Raw genomic sequence first — 20,729 nt, 5'->3', positions numbered from 1 at the left:
CACAAAGAACTGTCCAGGGTACACCTTGCCCATCCTGCATTTGCCCTTAAGTAGCTAGCATAGACTTCAGTAACCTCCTTGACCCTTACAGGACAAAGCGGGAACAGAAGATGAAAAGAATGGAACTTCTATACCTAATCTCTACACCAAATCTCTATGGTTTCCAATGCCATTACATTTGACCCGTATGTTAGAGGAATACCTTTATCTCTGGGTGATATAATATGTCTAAAAATTGTTGTAGAGTTAACACTTCAGGAATCAGGAATCTTTATTGTCCTTTTATCACAGTGATAAAATTAAATTAGCGTCTGTGGTCACGGGCCAGCCGTTTACAGTGAGAAGACAGGAATAAGTAATTATCAATATAATATAGTATGATTACTATTGAGTAATGCAGAGTAGAGAATATATTACAAAATTGAACAGTGGAGAGTATTTTACAGTATTAGAGAGTCCCATGATTATTGCACTGAGATTTAGCAAGTTGTCCGTGGGGGTGGGGGGTTACAATGATCTTCTCGAGTTCAGCAGTCTGACTGCCTCTGGAAAGAAACTGGTTCTCAGTCTGGTGGTCCTGCTCTTCATGCTCCGCAGCCTCCTTCCTGAGGGGAGCAGGGAGAACAGAGGGGGTGAATGGGGATGCTGGAGGCTCGTTTCCTGCATCTGGTGTCATAGATGTGAACATAAACCTCATATAGAAAAGCATCATCTGAGTAGACCTTTGTTTTGAGAACACCCTGCTTTATACTGAAGGCAATCATAGTTTAACTGTGAGCTGGAGGTTTTGGATTGCCAATCTTAAAGTCTGACTTCAATCATCTTTTGATTTTAAAAGTGTTCCCTGTGGTCTTTTGACTAGGATTATGCAGTTTTTTAACCAAAATCTCAAACATAGTTCCTGCAGAGTAGCAGAAGTTCATTAAAAATATGCCTCTGAGTTGTAGGTTAAACAGTTGGTGTGGAGCAACCCCACCCCCCACTTCCCCTCCCCAGTGCTGAAAGCTCTCTCTGCTCTGTTGGAGCTTTCCAGCCATACAGTTTTTAGCCAGATCCCAGCTTAAACAGGGAAAAGACAGGCATCAGAATGAAGCGGAGCTGGGGTGTTTGTTGCTCGCTTATTGTATATGTGACATCACAAATATGCTCTTTTCAACAGCATTTTTTGTCTGTTCCTGACTCACAATTTGAATAAAAAAATACAAAATCAATGTTCTTCATTTATGTCTTGCATCATAAGAATAATGCCACAACGACATGTTAAAAACACTATTTTCATCTGACTAGGTTCTCAGAACGTCTGTTGTTCTCGCTGAATATGGCCTAAATGTCACAAGCTGGCTGCAACACGGATTACTGTAAGTGTTTTTAAGAGCCAAGTATGAATGTGACGCCTAAAGAAAACACAAACTTGATATATGGCAGCTGGAAATGTGACTGTGTTGAGGCAGCAACACAGCCAAAGAAAACTGCAGATGTGGACCAAGATTGGGCCAGATATTGTGTGGCCCCTTTCCCAGTTTTAGCATTCTATTTCTTCCATGTGACTTTCTATAAGTGTTGGACTGTTGTTTTCTGGAAATAACCATACTTTTATTTTTTTAAATTTCACTTTATTTCAGTTGCACACAACAATCATAACTACAATTTTGGGAAATTCCAACAGCTGAATCACATTCAGAGCATTTCATGAATACAAGCGCGTCTTTACATTTATTTACAATCTTATGATCACATCCCAGTCATCTCTACATAGATAAAATAGGTTGCAATGAAGATAAACAGAGACTGTAAAGTCTAAAAGCTGAAAAATCAATCCCACTTCAACACAATTCATAAACAAATGCTGATACTTTTTGTGTCAAGAACAGATGCATATGCAGCACCACAGCATTATGAGGGAACAGCTGACACAATTTTGGTTTTATCTTTGTTCCACGCATTTAAAACGTCAACATAATGCAGAGGGTTTTACCTTCTTAAAACCTTTTCACCATTTAAGCAACAAAGCTTGTGTTTAGTGCATGTCGTCTGAGGCTGAGCTGCTTTTTATTTTTATCTGTACAGCTGAAACACAAAGTGCACAAAGGCATTGTTGTTGTCATACACTTGCTCCAAGTGCTAAAACTTTGTACTTTACATCCTAGTTTAATGTTACACTTATTGTACATTCCCCTTGAAGGCCTTTAAAAACGGTCAACAAGGACAAGCAGTGAGGGGGGGAAGCAAAATATTAAAGAAGGACTCTCTCAGCCAACTGGCTCCAAAAATGAAGGTAAAAAAAAAACAAAAAAACAAGTCGATTCCAGCACACTACCTGAAATAGAATATTAGATCACAGCAGATATGAAGATGTTTGCAGGAAGACATCCAAACCTCCAGCTCACAGTTAAACTACGATTTCCTTCAGTATAAAGCAGGGTGTTCTCAAAACAAAGGTCTACTCAGATGATGCATTTCTATCGGAGGTTTCTGTTTACATTCATGTTTGAATTCCTTTAAAATATAATAAAGTGACCTAAGCAACATGATGCTCACAACCTGCAACTTTGTCAGGACAAAAGAAGACAACTGATCCCATCATTTCAAATTATGGTGGACGTGATGGTGAGAACATCACACGCTAGAGAGGTTTTTCAGTTTTAGTTTCCAGATGAAAACAAATCAAAGGTTTCAGTGTTCAACCTTTTTTGAAAATGGTTTCAATTGGACAGTAAAGTTAGGGCTTCCATAGATTCCATTAAAGTGACAGAGTGAAGAAACCCAGTGGATGTTGGCCTGAGTCAATCTTTAAATCTGCACCCCCTCCCCTCCCCTCCCTCGCTGCACATTTCATCTGGTCTCCAGGGCTTTGCCCTCCAGAACCAACTGAATCTCTTTGGCGTCCAGAGTCTCATACATGAGCAGCGCGTCTGCCAGGTTCTTGTGCTCCTTGGTGTGGGTTTTCAGCAGGGTTTTGGCACGATCATATGACTCCTTCAAAAGGAAGAGTGAATGAATTACAAAAGGCCACAATTTTCTCTTGATTAGGTCTATTCAAAGGTAAGACAGACCTTCAATAAGATCCTGACTTCCTGCTCCACAGCTGCTTGCGTCTCTGGGCTTTGCTCGGTCATGTCTGTGTAGGTCATCACACCAAGCTGGGCGAAGGAGGAAACGCCGGTTCTCAGCTAAATCTTCAAAATCCAATCTTTTAAACGAAGCTCTGCTTCAGCCTACCTTTTCACACATTCCAAATCTGGTCACCATCATCTTAGCAATCTTGGTTGCACTGTCAAAGTCACTTGATGCTCCTGCAAAGAAAACATGTGAATCTTCAGATGTATTTTCTACATCATGAGTAAAAACATGATTTTACGATTATTGACCTGTCGTGATGTTCTCGTGACCAAAAATCATCTCTTCTGCCACACGGCCGCCCATACTGACGTCCATCTGAGCAAGAAGCTGAGACCGAGTCTCACTCCACCTGTCATTCTCAGGAAGCATGGACACCTGAAAGGACAAGGATAGAAAATGCTCAACACAAGAGGACTCAAAATGAACAAATAAAGTAGACTATGATGAATTCAATGTAGGTTATCTTACATGTCCCAGACTGGGGCCTCTGGGCATGATGGTGGCCTTGTTGATCGGCATGGCGTCTTTGGTGTAGTAAGCGACGATTGCGTGACCCGATTCATGGTATGCTGTTATGATCTTGTTCTTCTCGTCGATTTCGGCACTCCTCCTCTCAGGGCCTTTGGGGGTTGGAGAGTTAGATTTAAAAGAACAAAAATAAGAACAATAATCTCTCTCTACAGATGGATTCAAAACAGACTGGGCACCAACCCATGAGGATTTTATCCTTGGCAAACTCCAGTTCCTTCATGGTGACCATGTCTTTGCCATCAACTGCTGCCTTCAGGGCAGCTTGGTTAACCAGATTTTCCAGGTCAGCGCCAGAGAAGCCCACAGTGCCTCGAGCAATGATATTGGCCTCAATAGCTGAAGACGGAGAGGACAGCAATTGTTTGATTAGATTGTAAATTAAAACTAACGATCAAGCTGTCCCAGATAAGGACTCTATATGCAATAATATTGATTAGGCCTTTATACTATAATGATACATCTGAGACGGAGAACAAAATGTTGATGTCACACCTGGATCAACTTTAATCTTCTTCAAGTACCAGTTGAGAATCTCGGTGCGTCCTCTCACGTCAGGTTTAGGAACAGTCACCTGCATGTCGAAGCGTCCTGGGCGGATCAGGGCGCTAAAACAAACAGACCCAGGAATGAAACACAGAGACTCTGTCAGAGCGAGAAAAAGCCAGGACATGGCACTGTGCTGAGCATAAAAAGAGCCTCACATGATGAGAAACTGACATCTTAATGTTCACTCTACAATCAAGTAAACGTACTTGTCCAGAGCCTCTGGGAAGTTGGTTGCTCCAATGATGATTACTCCCTCATTGGTTTTAAACCTAAGAAGCGACAATACAGGTCAGGGTTTTGGTGTCCCAATGTTCTTCTTGGCTGATTTTGTGAAGATAAAAATACATTTCTAGATCAACAACGACATCAAACAGTGAAAAACAACTTTTCATTGTGCAGTAGACATGTCATTGAATGACAATTCACATCCAGACGTTAAAAATTATCTAGAAAATCTCCACGGATTCATTGTTAAAAATGATCAGGATTTTTTTATACATATTTAAGATAATAATCTTAATTCATAAAAAAATGAGTTACTAAACATAATCTGGTGTTGACTATACAAAAACCCTCAGCATTTTTTGGAATACATAGGCTCTACATTTATTGACAATGTGATACAGGCTTCATGTTTTTTTTGTTCAAGGTCACAATTACACAGTTTTATGGGTAATTTTTTAAGCTTTCCCAAAGTATAACCATCATGAATGTGTAAATTTCAAATTCATTACTAGTAAAAGACATTGAAATAAAAAATAAAAAAATTTAAGTGAGAAAAAGAAAAACTCATGTTAAAACATCGCTTCCTCACAGATTGCTGTCATTTCTGCAAGAACATTGTTTCTATTTCTCCTTCAAATGTTGAGCCAGATGGTTTTTAGGTGTGATCCTTTTATAAACAGTTATTCCAAGCATTCTTTAGACTTAAAAACCTAACAAAATATCTTGTGGGTGCATCCAGCTTCCATTTTTTAAATCACAGGTTGATTGACATTGAAACTGGCAAAATGTAACCTTTCTAAAACTTGATATTTGACAGCGTCTGAGCGGTTCTAAACCATCCGAACAGGTCAGTTTAACTCATAATTCAAAGCAGACGTCGACCCCAAACATGTTGATGTGTGACAAACCAATGAAGAGATTACCCATCCATCTCAGCGAGTAACTGGTTGATAGTCTGTCTGGAATAGGGGTGCATGGGGGACTCTATCCTTTTGCCCCCCACACTGTCCAGCTCATCAATGAAGATTACACAGGGTGCATTGGCTTTAGCTTCTCCTGAGAAATAGAAAGCAGAGGCACAAGGACTGAAATCAAATATAAATCATAATTTAATTCCAAATGGGAAACATGAAAAAAGAATACCCACTGAAAAGGTTTCGGATACGACTGGCGCCCACTCCAACAAACATCTCATCAAACTCAGACCCTGAGGCGTAATAAAACGGAACATCTGCCTCTCCTGCCACCGCTCTGGCCAGCAGAGTCTTTCCAGTTCCTGGAGGGCCAACCAGAAGAACACCTAAAGAAAAGATGGGCAGCAATGAATAAACAGATGCCAAAGCAAGAATCTGATTCACCCTGAAGACAAAAAAACAAAAGAAAACACCTTTTGGCAGCTTCCCTCCGAGAGCTGTAAACTTCTGTGGATTCTTCAGGAAGTCCACCACCTCCAGCAGCTCATTCTTAGCTTCTTCAACCCCTTTCACGTGCTCAAACGTCACGTTTTTCATCTGCACTGGGTCCACCGCTGAGTCCAATCCTGATGTGGTTCGGAACCGCACTACCCAAAATGGTTAGATTAAAGTTCGAAATCACAAACACTCAGAAGCATGCCCGTTCAAGAGACACTCAAAGACTGAATTTGGAGATCCATGCAGCTTTGATAAATGTCAGGTACTATTAATAATTGTTATAATCAGTTTTTCATAAATTAATAATTAGTGTGCAAGTTAGTAAATGTATCAACGCTGGCCTTTACCTGATATGAAAGGAGTCTTGGAGATGCCGTAGAGTCCAACCAGAAGCAGTATGAGCAAGATTATGCGGGTTCTCCTTAAAGAGTCTGAACCATCGCATAGCATTTAATGCAAAATTATCAAATACATGGTGGAGAGATTTATTAATGTTTGTAGAAAAGAAAAACCTACCTTGAGTGCGCTGCGTCAGAGCCTGAGCTTTCAGGAACCCCTCAGCGAAGCCTCTCTTAAAAGCATCCTGCTGTCCGTCCGGTACGTTCTTGTTCTTTAACAAGCCGTCAAGACTTTCAACTTCAATCCCTTTGTCGCGCGTAAGGAAACCCTGACGAGAAAAGATGCTCAGCAGTGCTTACAGAATCATGTCAGAATCTAAAGGTGAGGTAACACGGATAAAACTCCAAGAACTGAGTTAAAGAATGGCCTTCCACTTGACTAAGCAGCTGAACATTTACAAATCCCACTTTTCTAATGAAGCAGAAAATAGAACACTTCAATAGAATAAAATTGATCACATTTAAATGTCTACCATTTGATATACAGAATAATGTTAGACTACAATGTTGAGTTTGATTCATTTTTATGACTGAAACCTTTTATAATTGAAACATCTCTTTCCCCTCTTTGCGACTTTTATTGTTGCCTATATTTGATTATTTTTGTTCTTTCACTAAATCAGCTGAAAGTTTGTTGTTTCCCCCTAAGTCTTCTCAGTTTCACACCTTCAAGTGTGTTGGTTCTCTTTTAGGTCTTTGGTCATTTCGAAACATAAATGGAGAAATTGCTAATTAAAGAGGACCATAAATTTGATGCCAGTTTCAGGAAATAGTCAGAAATAATGATTGCATTTTTTTCCCTCTAAAGCTTCTTTTGCAACATTTAATTTTCAGTTGTCAAACACTACGGCTCTCCTCTCTTTTTCACTTTCAAAACACCCTAAAGGTGAAGATCACAAGGAGGAAGAAAAAATGTTTAAAGGAAATTAGCTCAACCATAAAAAACAGCTGAACTGAGAAAAGTCAGAATCAAATATGCAACCCTCATCGTGACGAGCATTATTACCAAAGTGGTTCCTTTATCTCTATAAGAGCCATTTTATAGGAGTACACTAATAATCTACCATCAATATTGGATATAGTATCAGGAAAGTCACATAAGGTAAAGTAACATTTTCATTAACACATCTGTATTCTTTAAACACTTAGCTAAAGAGCGGATTTTTCTTGTTTTCCTTAAATATCCACTTTGATGAAAATTGTGTTTTTGATGTTTTTAACATGTTCTAGTGGCATTTTATCATGATGGAGGACATATGTTAAGTAAATTAGGATTAAAATTGCATTTCTTCATTCAAATTGTTTAATATCATGAGCAGATGAAAAAATACCATTTGAAAAAGAGCTAATATGTGGCTTAGAAAATATGCTGGCTGGGCCACAAGCTTCCTGCTCAGTAACGGGGAGGGGAAGGGGGGTGGGAGTTGCTCCATGACAACAGTCCCACCCAAACTTCAGAAGTGAGTTTCTAATGAACTCCTGCTGCTCTGCAGAAACTATGTCCTGGTAAATAACAGTTTAAAAAAAATTGGGCTAAATACTGCATGTACTTATAATAAAAAAAAGACGACTGCGAACGCTTTTAAAAAAGCTTGAAAGATGATTGGGGAGGGTCTTTAAGGCTTAGAGAGATGGTGCAGACAATTAATTAAAATAAAAAATATCTTATGTTTAACCTTTTTGTGACCCTTTGCCTCAGTGTTTTTAAAAACATTACCAGCATTCATGTGTTTAATAGGAGAATTTGTTAATGAATGCATATGTATATATCTTTAGTTATTTACCTTCATAAAAGATGGTGTGAATGCTTCAGGGCCCACGGGGCGTTCAAGCACTGACTGCACACGTCTGGTTTTACTCTTTAGAGTCTTAAAGCCTCTCGTCTGAGCAAACACTAAAAAAAAAAACGGGAAACATTAACAGATTTGAACCCAGAAGTTTTACAAACTAATACATAAAATAACAGTAAAAAAATTCATACAAGGGAAAGAAAAACTTTTTTGTATCAAACAGATAGCTTCTTGCAAGTATTTGCTTAGTGTTTAAGTCAAAGTTTTTTTTTCTGTAACTGGCAAAAAAAAATCTAACAAATGTGTACATATCAAATTAATCAAATAGCAGTTTTCCTACGAAAGCCAAACACAAAGTGCTTATATAAGTCAATTATGTGTCAACTGTTTTAAATCTACAACACTCAAGTGCAAAAATGGTTAATGATTGAGTTGTATTATGTCTTTGTAATATCAATGATCATATTAGTACGACTGAGTTTTAGGGCCACCCAAAAAAAAATAAAAGTAAAAGTCGTGTTTAAAAAAAAATAATTTTTTTTTAAAGTGGCCCTAAAACTCCGACGTATATTAGAAACAAAAACATACATATTTAATTTTAATAAAAATAAATAGAAGAGTTTAATAAACTGCAAATGCATGCTGTGAATCTACATTTACCTGGCAAGTACTTCAGCTCTGTGCAAACAGTCTGGAGAGGTGAAAGGTGCCTACTTGAGAGGGGAGATGCTGAATTGGGAATGGCACCCCATGAGAAGCCTGGAAGAAAATCAGGTATAGCTTTTAAGTTAAATGTTGGAAAATCTTTGCTGACAAAAATATGTCTGCTAACAGAGACTGTGAAAAAGGTAAATTGATCTTAAAAAAAAAAAAAAAAAGTCACTTTAAAAAAAAAAAGGAACGTTTTCACTCACCGTACTTATTGTGGGAAAAGGAGTGTGAGGAGAGGTACGAAGTCTTCCATAATGTCTGACGATCAAGTTGAGGGGACACAACATCTGGGCTTATGAGTGGTAAAACACTTTTCACCATCTCTTCCAGTTGCTGTTTACCCAGGTCTGGAAAGCCGAGCTCCCGTAGGGTCCATGTAGTCTGTACATTATAGTGGATCAAGCATATATACAGTCAGAGTTGTAAAAGTTTCAGAAGTTATAGTCACTGGGCTAGAATTTAAAAGTGTGACAGCAGGTAAACCCCCGGATATTTATGTACATTTATGGCTGCAAGATAACTCTAATAATACCTCTGGACAATGCTGGTCCGAGTCTTGCTCTTTTCGTTTTCTCGACTTGCTAGTGGCGCTGCTGCTGCTTCCAAACGAGCTCTTCAGGGGGTGGAGGATGTTGATGAGGTGGCTGAGAGGCAGAGTCACCTGTGATAACAAAAAAAACAACAAAAAAAAAAAACGGTTAACGAGGACTGTTTGCTGAGTTTTTATAAGAATGATTAAGTGGTTACTTATTAGTTACTTAAATGAGCCACTTAAAAGTCTGACATTAAGCCCAATAATACTCTATAATCAACAAAAAACATAGTTGCTTTTTTAAGCAAATAGTAAAAACATGACCCGCAAAGGCATACATTGTAGTTTAAAACATTACCCCAAAGAAGCCGGGGCTAACCTAGCAAACAGGAGGTAATGCTAAAGTGAAAGGGGTCAGAACCAAAACAACCCTGCTAATGCTAGTTTACCTCAATTTTCTTACCTGTGGCTGCACCGACATAGTCAAGGAAAACATTATCTAGCTGTCACTGATACAGAAACAACAGCGCTGTTGTGTTAATTCCTATTCCCGAGACTTAACGTTCGGCTGTTTCTACACTCACGAATCTAACCGTAGCGCAGACATTGCTAGCCCATCAGTAACTTCTGCGCACAGAGCCGACAGAGCGAGCATGAAACCGGATATGACGTCAATAGCGCCACTTAAAAAAAAACCTTTTCAGATTCTCATTTCAAAATGCATTTTTTTAACATTTAATTTATTTTTCTATATTTCATCTAAATATACGTCTCAATTTTCAGCAATGTAACTTCTTTCTGTTGACTTATTACTTTTGTCCGTTTTGTCCTTAAATAAATAGGACATAAAATATGTTTAGCTATTCCAAACTTCCAAGCTAAAATCAAAGACAATAAAACATTTTTTTCATAAACATTTTATTGCATCACTACATATGCTTGATATCATAATGCCTACATTGCTTGGATACATGTCAGCTTGTGTAAAAATGTACAATATTTTTCACAGTTTAAACTATGGTGTTTCTCTTTCTCCTTTTCCTATAACTTTACGCATGAATTTTTTTCCAGCTATTAAAATAAAATCCCTTTCACACGTTTTTGCTTCTAAGTAGATGCTACATTAAGGTCATTTTGGAACTGAAATGGTTTGATGTATATTTTCTTCAAAAAGTTTTAAGGGGCCGAACAAAAAACACCAAGCACCAAACCATACAAAGATAAGCTGCTACTTACTATATGCGTTTGCAGCCTCTTTAACTACATTAATATTTGTCTATATATATGGGTTGTTTAAATAAGATCTCTTTTGCCACAACTTTATTTAGCTTATATCTTTCGTATTAGATCTTTAGCCCTATCTAAAATCTTTCAGGATACATGTCCTGTATTTGAGATAAGTCATTCCTTGGAGGCCCTGAATTTTGCAGACATGACCTAAGATAAAGTACAATCTTTTATTACTTGTACTAAACAATCTAACCTTTAAACATGACAGGCAGTAAATTTATAATAAATAATAAGAAAATCCTTTTTGTTTTGGTCAATAAAAAGTACCCTGAATTAAGTAAGACAATGTCATCAGAAAATATGGTTAAAAAAAGATTTAAATAATAAACAGAAAACTTAGTTTCACATAAATAACTTCTAGTAACCTCCTAGCCTCTCAAGATAATTTATAATGAGGAGTCTTTACTTGATTGATTTTTTGAATTGTATAAATATCATGTTCTCAAAGCTGTAATCTAAACTTACATATAAGATATACGAGTTGTCAACTGCAATATTTATGCATTCTTTGAAAAAATACTTCATCATTATGTTAAATTGCTTCATAATGTTTCCATCTCTTTCTTTTCTTTTGCCTTCTTGGTATCTCTTTATCTATGAGGCTTTCCTGTTTCAGCCTGATTGCATTCCATCTGTGGTCGAGGCTCGGGAAAGCCACAGAGAAAAGAAAATGCATCTTCACGCTGTCACACACTTCATGAGATTTTCCTGTGAGGAGAAAACGAAAATTCAGTGGCAGCAAAAAATGAAAAGGCATTTACTGATGACAACAAAATGTAGATAAAGTCCGATTCAGAAAGTTCCACTTGCCTTCTCCTACGCTGGAAATAAAGCTTGATGAGCCAATGGGAAACTAAAGGCCAGAACACAGTCAGAAAGGCTGCGAGAGGAGAGATATCAAACGGCCACCAGGATGGCCTCAAAAACTGCAATTTAAGAGAAACGACACAAGATTGTAATGAATATACATTATAGCTCCAAGAAGAAAGAAAAAAACTGGAACTAGCAGGGAGTGAAAACTACTATAACTATAAAAGAATAGGAAAAAGGGAAAAGAGGAATATTACAAAAAAAAACACCCTTGAGCTGTTAAGAGACTGTCTCTTTAAATGTCATTTTCACTCTCTCAGATGCATCTCCAATCCCTTCCTTACAACTTTCTCTATCATAGGAATCAACAGAACAAAATTACCATATTATCTTAAACTTCTTAAAAAACATGACATTATTGTTTTTCCAACCATCTTTCATGAATGTATATATGTCAGGGGTCATAAGGCCTTAGTAAAAACCAAAACATGTTTTACAAAGTAAGACAATAATATTATAAGGAAGTGTTACATTTGTTGAAATAAGTTACCAAGTTACCAAGATATTTCGTGTAACCAGTTGAAAGTCTTTCAGCCTTGGTGAGGGTGACCTTGACTGCAACGTGAAATGGAAAAAAAAATTGGAAAAATATATAATTACTGTATCAACAATGATGCCTTTTGACAGATTTGCTTGAGAAAAAAATATGCAGAGTGAGATCAGATTTGTGTACTCTTTTAGCCTGTGTCAAAAGTAAAATGCCTTCAATCTCATTTGCAAAACTGACAGTCTGTTCCTTCACCTGTGACCGAGCCAACTCCTCCAGAGTGTGTAGCCTGTGCAGCGCGCTGGCCATGTCACGCTGCAACCTCAGCAGAGCCACTGCTATTTGCTCATTGAAGTTTTCCCTTGAAGCTCTGACAGGATGCAGCTCACGACAACACGCAGCATCCCTGCTCTTGCACAGAGACATTGGTGACAGCAAAGCTGGAATGAAAGCCAGGGGTGTGACGTTTGAATCCCCGGAAGCACTTCTCATTCGCATTAGAAAGCTTTTAAAAACATACCTTTTTCTCTTCTCGACAAAGAGTTGCTGTGTTTGCTTGGACTAAACAGAATCAGCACTTCCTCCTCTGCACCCTTTAGGGTCGTGTTGCTCTCGAACCAGAGATCATTTGGCTTCACTGTGGCGGCGCCCGACCCAGGAGACTGTCCTCTGGATGAAGACAGCCGCTGCACCAGGAAAGCAGAGTGTTAGCCTTCTGAATGGACACAAACAAGCCTCCAATGCTACTCTTTCTTTCATGGGGAAACCTAGTGGGAATGACATCACACCTCCTCCATTGCTAGATGCTCCATCGAGTCACAGAATTCCTCATTATCAGAGTCTGTGGATCGATGGTTCCTGTCGGACGCAGCACCGATGTGACCTGTATGGTAACAAAAATGATATGAAAAACAAAAACAAATTGGTACATAGAAGACACTTGCAGAAATTTTCAACTGTTTTCACTATTGGAAAACTTTATGGAGTTGAATATCCATCACAAAATTCTGCATTTACAACTTAGAATAAAAAGTTACATGCAAAAACTAATGCAGTCCTAAAATTATTTGACCCCCACCAAGAGATGCTAGAGGGCAGCAATGGCAAAAGTAAAAATAAAAAAAGATGCAAAAGTATCACACTGAAACTGCAATAATTCAAGCTTATTGCTAAATTAAATGTATTATTTTCTTTTTGTTTGACTAGTGTATAAACTTACTGGTTAAGCATCCGTTAAACTGCATGTAAGGGTCATAGTGTGCGCAAGGCTCTATAAAACAGATGAGTTCCTCCTCCTCCACCTCACTGTTGAGAGAGCTGTGCGTCCCATTGGTGACTGAGGACAAGCTGGGCGCCACGCTACTGCTGGAGCCTTTGGTGCCAGACCTCCATCCTTTGTTGTCTACCATTAGAAGCCGAGGGTCTGGACTCCAATCTGGACTCACTTAAGAGACACAAAAGCAAAAACGATGGCTGTAGAATGAGTTTTTTTACTTGTTTTTGTTTGCTTGTTTGTGTTTTGTATTCGTTTTAAAGGGCTGAGGAGTTAATAGTAAAAAAAGATCTCTCAATTGGATCCCTATTATACATGTTAATGTTTTTTTTCCTCACATATATAAATCGATCAAGAAAAGCAAACTAATATTCAATCATTTTGTTAAATATTATTACAATTTATCTTAATTTTTTTTTTACCTAAAAAATACTTCTTACCTAGCTAGCTGCAAAAAATAAAATAAACAGTAAAATATAATGGCTTGAAAAAGTTAGTTTTTTTATTTGCTCTTTCTATATGTTAAAACATGTTTGGATTGGATATATTGTGAATCTGGGAGTGTGTGGAAATGTGAAAAACTACAGCAAAAATTAAAAAATATATATATACGTTTAGGTAAAAAGCTACCTTTAATTTACTAGATTTTTTTTCTTTATCGTTGAAAGGTGTGCTCTTAATTTACAGAACAAAACTGAGATCATTTTTATCATCTATGGGTAGATAGATGCTAAATTTGCATTTTGGTAATTTCATAAAGTCAGAGTGAAATTAATAAATTCAATCCAATTTTTCTTTTCTAAGTAATAATCGCAAGAAAGATTTTGAAACTAAAAATTCTAGTACAAGTTAAACAAATTTTAACTTAAATAAGTTTAGAAACTATCACATCACAAGACTTCTAACCACTACATCACTGTTGTACCTATGATTTCCTCCTCTTTGCTCATACTGAAGTCTTCATCCCCATCATCCTCAATTCTCCAATCACTGTCCTGCTCCACATGACTACTTTCTTTACTTCCCTCTGCCTCCTCATTGTTGACACTCGGCACAACGCTGTCCGTGTCCTTCTCCTGGACGTTTTGTATATCATCCCACAGATCCCCAAAGCCTGAGCGGTACAGTAGAGACGCCGTGTTAACTGTAACACTGTTATATGTCACAAACTGCGCACTACAAAACTACACAAAGCAAAGACACACTGCAATCCTAGGTTCTGCTGATGGCGAACTACACAACAGACCTAGCACAAAGTAACACAAACTTCTCAAGAACAGCGTGTGACAGACTGATCTAGGAAGCTTAATTTAATTTTTGCACTGTGACAGAAGCACAAATCAATAATAAGGGAACTTTCCTAGCCTAATAAAAAGGAAATGAGCAGCTCAGCTAATCTATTAGGTAAAAAAAACATCAAACACTTGCCTTGAATTGTTTCTTTTCTACCACAACCAACCAGATCTTCTATTGATAGAAAGATATAGAGAAAAAGGTTTACCATTTGAAACATTAAAGTGTTTTTTGAGAGTTGGATCATATGTCTTTCCATCTGAAAAGCATTGTCCTGCATTTTGGCTCCCATCTATATGAGACCACCTGTAATGGGTGACCATGGACTGGCAGCTTGTCGTGGTTGGGGGGCTTGTGTGTCTTGATGACCTGGAAAGCTATGCTGGCTGGAGCTTTGCACTCCTGGTAGGGTCTCCCATGCCAGACAGATCGAACGGTAGAGGCCAGACTAAGAGCAGTCCACCGGCCCTCTAGGTTGGGGGTTTGGAACAGGGCTGACAAACCGGTCCTAGAAAACTACGGTTACGGAAACAGCAACGAGGTCAAAAACCACTCTAACGTGCAATGGGCCTCCAGAGTCCCAACAAGAGGCTTGTATGATTGACAGTGGTGAAAGCCAGACTTTGAAAGCCACTGACAAAAAGATGGAAGTCTTGAGCACCATAACCAAGACCAGATTATGACTCTGGAATGTACGAACAATGTACCAAAGAAAACGAATGCCTTGGATTTAGAACCGAAAAAGGGTTCAAGGAATGGATTACGAGACTACAAACGAAATACAAACAGCAGTACAGAGAAGCCAACAAGACAGTGAGGAGGATGGTGCGCGCCGACCATCGAGCCTATGTTGAGGAGCTTGCTGAGGAGGCGGAAGGTGCAACAACCCAAGGAGAACAAGGCCAGCTGTACAGAATTAGTCGACAGGTGTGTGGAAAACACCACTTTATAGTCAGTTCACCAATTAAAGACAAACAGGACAAGCTTCTCACAACAGAAGTAGAACAAGAGGCACGCTGTGCCGAACATTTTCATGACATTTTGAACAGGAGGAAATTGTTTCAGTCATCAAGTCACTGAAAAGCAATAAAGCACCAGGTCATGACAATTTGAATGCAGAGCTGTTCAAGACCAACCCAGAGATGGGCACAGAAGTATTGCAACCATTATTCAAGACCGTTTGGACATCAGCAAGCATACCAAAGGATTGTGCTAAAAGTGTAATTATCAAAATTCAACAAAAGGGCACACTCAACAACTGGCGCTGTATCATCCGTCTGTCCATCCCCAGCAAGATCCTGGCCAAAATAATCATCGGTAGGTTATCAGAACCTGTGAATGCAACACTTAGAAAGGAACAAACCGGTTTTAGAAAAGGGAGGAGATGCACAGAACAGATTTTTGCTCTGAGAAAATTTATAGAATAGAGCAGTGGTCCCCAACCACCGGGCCGCGGGACACTTGGCACCGGGACGCACAGAAAGAAAAAATAATTTCGATTTTATTGTGTTTTTTTTTTCTTTCGAAAAAAAGTTTTATTTTGAAAAGTGACCGGATTCTCTCTGTTACATCTGTCACACTTACCATAGCAACCAGAGTGTGTCGCGGTAGAAACGATGTTGCTCATGTGATGTTCTGTTGTTGGTGTGACGTTATGAGGACACTGCTAATAAAGTTGCACATGATTACACAGTGGATTTACGTTCATTGTTATTATTGTTATTATTATTACTAAAGAGAAAATTCCACCCCCGGTCCACGGTAAACGTGTCTTGCGTTGCACCTCAACCCCCACCCCCACCGGTCCGCGGTAAACGTGTCTTGCGTTGTACCGGTCCGCGGTGACAAAAAGGTTGAGGACCACTGGAATAGAGTGTTGAATGGCAGCAAGAGCTCTTCGTTAACTTCATTGACTTTGAAAATGCTTTTTTGAAAATGCTTTTGACAGTACACAGAGACAGCTTGTGTCGAATCTTGAGGGCTTATGGAGTCCCGACCCACATGACACAACTGATTAGACACTTTTATAACAATTACAGATGCTGTGTGGGAGGAAGTGACATCTGGTTTGAAGTGAAAACTAGAGTCCGTCAAGGCTGTGTGATGTCAGCTCTCTGTCAGCCGAGCTAAAAGAATTTGGACACACCGGGGGAACCATCTACACCTTGGCCCGCAACCGTCAGAAAGGGAAAGATCTCGTTGATACCTTAAGCGTCTCAAGGCGTAAAGGACAGTAAGAAGAAGAAGCATTTTGGCTCATACACTTTAATCCTTGTAAGATAAGTTACCTTTATGATCTGCAAAGGGCCTTGTGAAAGGTCTGCTGACCACCGCATTTTCTTCAACTTCTTCACCATCGACCTCGGAGTAGAAATTACCGAGCTTCTGAACCAGTTCAGACACCTCATCTGAGATTGGTATCGTCTCCAAAATCTGGTTACGTATAAAAGATAAAGTTGTGACAAAATAATATTCGCAGCCCTGAAAATAGTCTAATCTATTTAATACAGCATGTATGTCAATTTTCTCATTACAAGAGGAATCTTTTTTAACAATAAACTGTTTCTGTGAGCTTTTGTGTGCATAGTTTGTGTGAAAGGCCTTACCAGCTGGATGGCCTCAATGTAATTCTTCATGGCTTCCTCCTTTGTCATGTTTCCCAGAGAGCTCCATGCATCCCTGGCAACAAAGAGTCAAGGTTAAGCTCTTGACAGAACCATGACTGCTGAAAGACTGAAGCTGTGAAGACCAAAGGGTACGTTTTTCCGTAAAGGTAATATTTGTCCTCAATTTAAAAGAATCGCTAGTAAAGTGATGTTAAAGCATGTTCAAAGCAAAACAAAAGATGATGTTTTATGCTTGTCCTCAAATATTTTTGCACATTTATTCTAAAAGGCTGCAGCACCTTGACACTATAACGCCAACGCATACCATTTAGCTTTGCTGCTGCTGTCCCAAAAGCCAATTGGTCTGGGGGAATCGCAGGGTCCCGCAGTGGCCTGCTTGTAGTAACTATAGAACATTAACATCATGTCATCAGAAGGCTGGAAAGAACCTAAGCAATGAAAAGAGGGCAACATATGAAAACCGGGAAAGGTTTAAGGCGTCAAAAGCTGTAAAAATATAAAATAAAGAAATCATTGTAGATTTTTTTTCTGATGTTTATATTCAATTACAGGTCTTGATCTTGTGAAACACAAGATAAAGTCGATGAGGATAAACAATTCACTTAAGCAGCTTTCAGGCTTGTGGCAGCTCTTATAAATGAGGGGTCAGCCAAGAGTGACAGCTCTGCATGTAGGTCAATCAGGTTGACTGTTTACACTTCACTGAGCACAGATTTCACAGTCTGTGAATGTAATTAGTCTTTTTAAGTTCCATCAACCTTCCTCCTCCAAAGAAATAAATAAATAACAATTTCAGGAAGCCCCCTCTACCTTCCACGGGCAAACTTTCGACCACTTTAACTGCGGCACTGAATTTCCTCTCCAGGCTGTGTTCGTCCTCCTCCTGCGCCATGCTGAGCTCAACCAAGGATGACATGAGGAGTCTTGAACAAGAAAGTGGGATTAAAATCACTGCAGTTCCGAAAATGCTGGAGTGACGACTCCACGACTCCATTCCACGTTTCCCCTGGCAGAGTTTGCCTTTTTCCATTTATGTTGGTAAATGTTCAAAATAAGACAAGTATTTTTTTAATTAACCATTAGGCTATCGGTTATACATTATCCAATTTTGTAAACATATATTACATTCTGGAGGTAATAATAATAATAATAATGAACTCACCGTAATCATGCGCAGCCAAGAGCCGTCGATCTAAAAAAATTTAAACACCGGCGTTTGCCTGCAAAATACAGCAGAAAACCAATCTTCACTTTAGCTAAAGACGAGCCATGCTGTCAACGTTCTGAGACTTGGGAAATGTAGTTCAAAATGAGCAATATCTGGCGAAAATATCGTAGAAACTTCTCAAATCATTCATTCAAATCCCATGAACCCCTTGGACACTAATTCAAACAGCGGGGATATCTGGGAAATGTAGGCGGAGTCTTTCTATTTTTTTTATTTTTTTAGCAATGCGTGTTAAAAAGTGTTTTGGGTGTAATTACCAAATGCAAATATCAAATATATCACTTCACTTCACACTTTATGACTCTATTTATTTAAAAAAGAATGTAGTTAAGTAAAGATTTATTAAGGTTCATGAAACCGATCTACCACACTGATAATATTTTTTTTAAGTTATTTGATTTTTATTAGCCATTGTAACGTTTCTTTTTTAAATATGATAATGAAATGTTAATGTTAATTTTTTAAAACACAAAACTCTTAACATTGTAACCTAATTCTTATATAAAAGACTATTTTTTAACTTTTAATTTTTTGTTTTGATCTTAGTGTTGTCAATGTGGACTGTAACAATACATATGTGCAAACTTGATTTACTTTTCAATATATTACTTGGCCAGTTGTTTTCCCCTATATACAGATAAACCCAAGAATATCACGGCCGCCTGGCTGCTGTGTCTCCATTTACAATAGGAAGAGAACGGCTGCATTCATGTAGTGTTGGAATGATCAGAAAAATGACTGTCTTACCACGCCCCCAAACACACAAATATTCCAACACTATGAATATCTTTCTTCACCTTAACAAAGATCAATATATTTGTAGTCCACCATCTATGAGGAAACACCAGAATAAAAGGGAAAATTAAAGCATTAAAAAAGTTTATCAATACAATTGTTTTAGCCCCGTGGAATTTTCAGAATAAAAGCATAGCAACTTCCATTGCAGATATACTTCCGTTTTGAGTTAAAGTGTTGTGTTGTGAGTTAAAGTATTGTGTTGTGAGTTATTGTTTCGTGTTGTGAGTTAATTTTAAATTGTTGTGAGGAATTGTAGTGTATTATTTGTGTTGTGTTGCAAAATCTAAAGTGTTGTGTTATGACACTTCTGGCCCATCGTACAAAAGCATTTTTTTTATTGTATTACTACAACAAAAATTATAACAATGTTTAGCAAGGTAAAGTTTTTGCATCACCTCCGGTATTAAGGTTATTCCCTTTCTGTTGAGCTTGGCTTAATTTTTAACCACTTATAATATTCCAATTACCCCCAAAGTCTTTGCAATAGTCATGGATGCTATTCCTGAAGGAATAATAATGTTATTTAAAGGTTTTGTACACCCTTTACCATCATGTTCAGTGTCTTTGAATAAAGGTGGTGCAGCGCAAGCAGTTTGTTTGTTGGTGCTAGAGTTAATACTCTCCAAGTGTTATTATGACATTTTATTTATGGTTTTATTTGTCGTCTTAATGCTTCAAATAATGATATCATTTTAACTCTCAGCAATGTAAAGCACAGCACTTTTAGATACCAATCCCCTATTTGGAGGTTTGGGTACGATCATCTTTTTTAAACTTTTAATTTTTTCATTTATTTGTTTAAGTCAGCAGTTTTACTGTTTTTATTAAGTTCATGATACCTGTTTTTTTTTGTTCTTATACTCTTATCTCATTGTTTTCATATTCCTATGTCATTGATTTTGATACTTTTATGACATTGTTTTTATCTAACACTTTTTATCTCATTTTTCTTTTACCCGTTTGAGTTTTCTGTTTTTATCATTAAGTCTTTTATATGTTTTGTGTATTTTTGTGGCAAATGGACCTTGAGTCTGTAATAAAGCTTATAAATCAATGCAAATTTTCTGAGGAAAAAAAGGCCCTTATTCAAACTTTTTATGATTGAGTTAAACCAATTTACCAAAATAATAAAACCTTTTTCTAACCCCAAAGCTGTAAGAACTTTTGACACCTTGGAATGTTTTAAATGTACAGAATAGCATCTTACTGCTTTTACAGCTCTTGTTTATAATTTTTTTATGCTCCCCTGACACTTTTTGTTAGTCCTTTTCTATCTGCGTATCTTAAAGTTGACTCGATTTTGTACTATGATTCTGTATATTTTCAATAAAGATTTTTGAAAGAAAAAAACAAATAAAAAAAAAGGAGAAAAAATATTAACAAAAGCGAGCAGCTGCTAATGGAAAGGGAATACCCATAATACCGGAAGTGACGCAAAAACGTTACTTTGCTAAGCAGTGTTGTAATTTCTATCGTAGTAATACAAAAAAAAAGCCTTTTGACTGTTTTATGTATTTATAGTGTCCACATAAAGAAAACGATAATAAATATCTTTGAAAAATCATACACAATTAGTTTTATATTAGGTCCTTTCTGTT

General features: G+C 37.9%; 2 protein-coding genes across 4 annotated transcripts; both read right to left on the bottom strand.

The window, feature by feature from the left end:
• Positions 1–1,591: 1,591 nt before the first annotated feature.
• On the bottom strand, positions 1,592–9,916 carry yme1l1b (YME1-like 1b). Of its 2 annotated transcripts, none has more exons than XM_004078914.5 (18): positions 9,729–9,916; positions 9,266–9,394; positions 8,937–9,114; positions 8,683–8,781; positions 8,017–8,126; positions 6,351–6,501; positions 6,182–6,265; positions 5,810–5,983; positions 5,570–5,722; positions 5,346–5,478; positions 4,404–4,466; positions 4,144–4,256; positions 3,832–3,987; positions 3,589–3,740; positions 3,369–3,495; positions 3,220–3,293; positions 3,054–3,140; positions 1,592–2,976 (listed from the first exon to the last, which is right to left on the bottom strand). In XM_004078914.5, exons 1-18 carry the CDS (start codon positions 9,759–9,761, stop codon positions 2,833–2,835), a joined length of 2,160 nt encoding a protein of 719 aa, XP_004078962.1. In that variant the 5' UTR covers positions 9,762–9,916; the 3' UTR covers positions 1,592–2,832. The 2 variants fall into 2 exon arrangements, with proteins under 2 accessions (XP_004078962.1, XP_078790894.1); XM_078934768.1 differs by having other exon boundaries at positions 9,715–9,853.
• Positions 9,917–10,301: 385 nt separating this feature from the next.
• On the bottom strand, positions 10,302–18,525 carry LOC101168491 (acyl-CoA-binding domain-containing protein 5). Of its 2 annotated transcripts, XM_020710880.3 has the most exons (13): positions 18,268–18,502; positions 17,916–18,028; positions 17,410–17,533; positions 17,085–17,157; positions 16,767–16,911; positions 14,111–14,299; positions 13,132–13,356; positions 12,701–12,795; positions 12,433–12,598; positions 12,168–12,352; positions 11,924–11,980; positions 11,366–11,481; positions 10,302–11,263 (listed from the first exon to the last, which is right to left on the bottom strand). In XM_020710880.3, the coding sequence occupies exons 2-13, from the start codon at positions 18,019–18,021 to the stop codon at positions 11,251–11,253; spliced, it is 1,494 nt and encodes a 497-aa protein (XP_020566539.1). In that variant the 5' UTR covers positions 18,022–18,028; positions 18,268–18,502; the 3' UTR covers positions 10,302–11,250. The 2 variants fall into 2 exon arrangements, with proteins under 2 accessions (XP_020566539.1, XP_011484724.1); XM_011486422.4 differs by lacking the exon at positions 14,111–14,299 and having other exon boundaries at positions 18,268–18,525.
• Between the last annotated feature and the right edge of the window lie 2,204 nt (positions 18,526–20,729).

This window comes from Oryzias latipes, chromosome 17, assembly GCF_053564925.1.
Source record: "Oryzias latipes strain Hd-rR chromosome 17, Olatipes_Hd-rR_3.1".
Taxonomy (NCBI): Eukaryota; Metazoa; Chordata; class Actinopteri; order Beloniformes; family Adrianichthyidae; genus Oryzias; species Oryzias latipes.
Note: the sequence above shows the minus strand (reverse complement) of the source record. Positions and strands in the feature narration are given on the sequence as shown.

Bases quoted from the DNA above. Each gene is read 5' to 3' on its own strand.
- LOC101168491 (XM_020710880.3), bottom strand. From the start codon at position 18,021: ATGTCATCCTTGGTTGAGCTCAGCATGGCGCAGGAGGAGGACGAACAC. The intron at 12,599-12,700 runs GTGTGATGTCAT...TTCCTGGTGCAG, and splicing joins AGCATCTAGCAATGGAGGAG to CGGCTGTCTTCATCCAGAGG. The intron at 11,981-12,167 runs GTGAAGGAACAG...TTCACGTTGCAG, and splicing joins AGGAGTTGGCTCGGTCACAG to TCAAGGTCACCCTCACCAAG.
- yme1l1b (XM_004078914.5), bottom strand. From the start codon at position 9,761: ATGTTTTCCTTGACTATGTCGGTGCAGCCACAG. The intron at 8,127-8,682 runs GTAAATGTAGAT...TTTTTTTTTTAG, and splicing joins AGAGCTGAAGTACTTGCCAG to TGTTTGCTCAGACGAGAGGC. The intron at 3,988-4,143 runs GTGTGACATCAA...CTCCGTCTTCAG, and splicing joins GAAGATTAAAGTTGATCCAG to CTATTGAGGCCAATATCATT.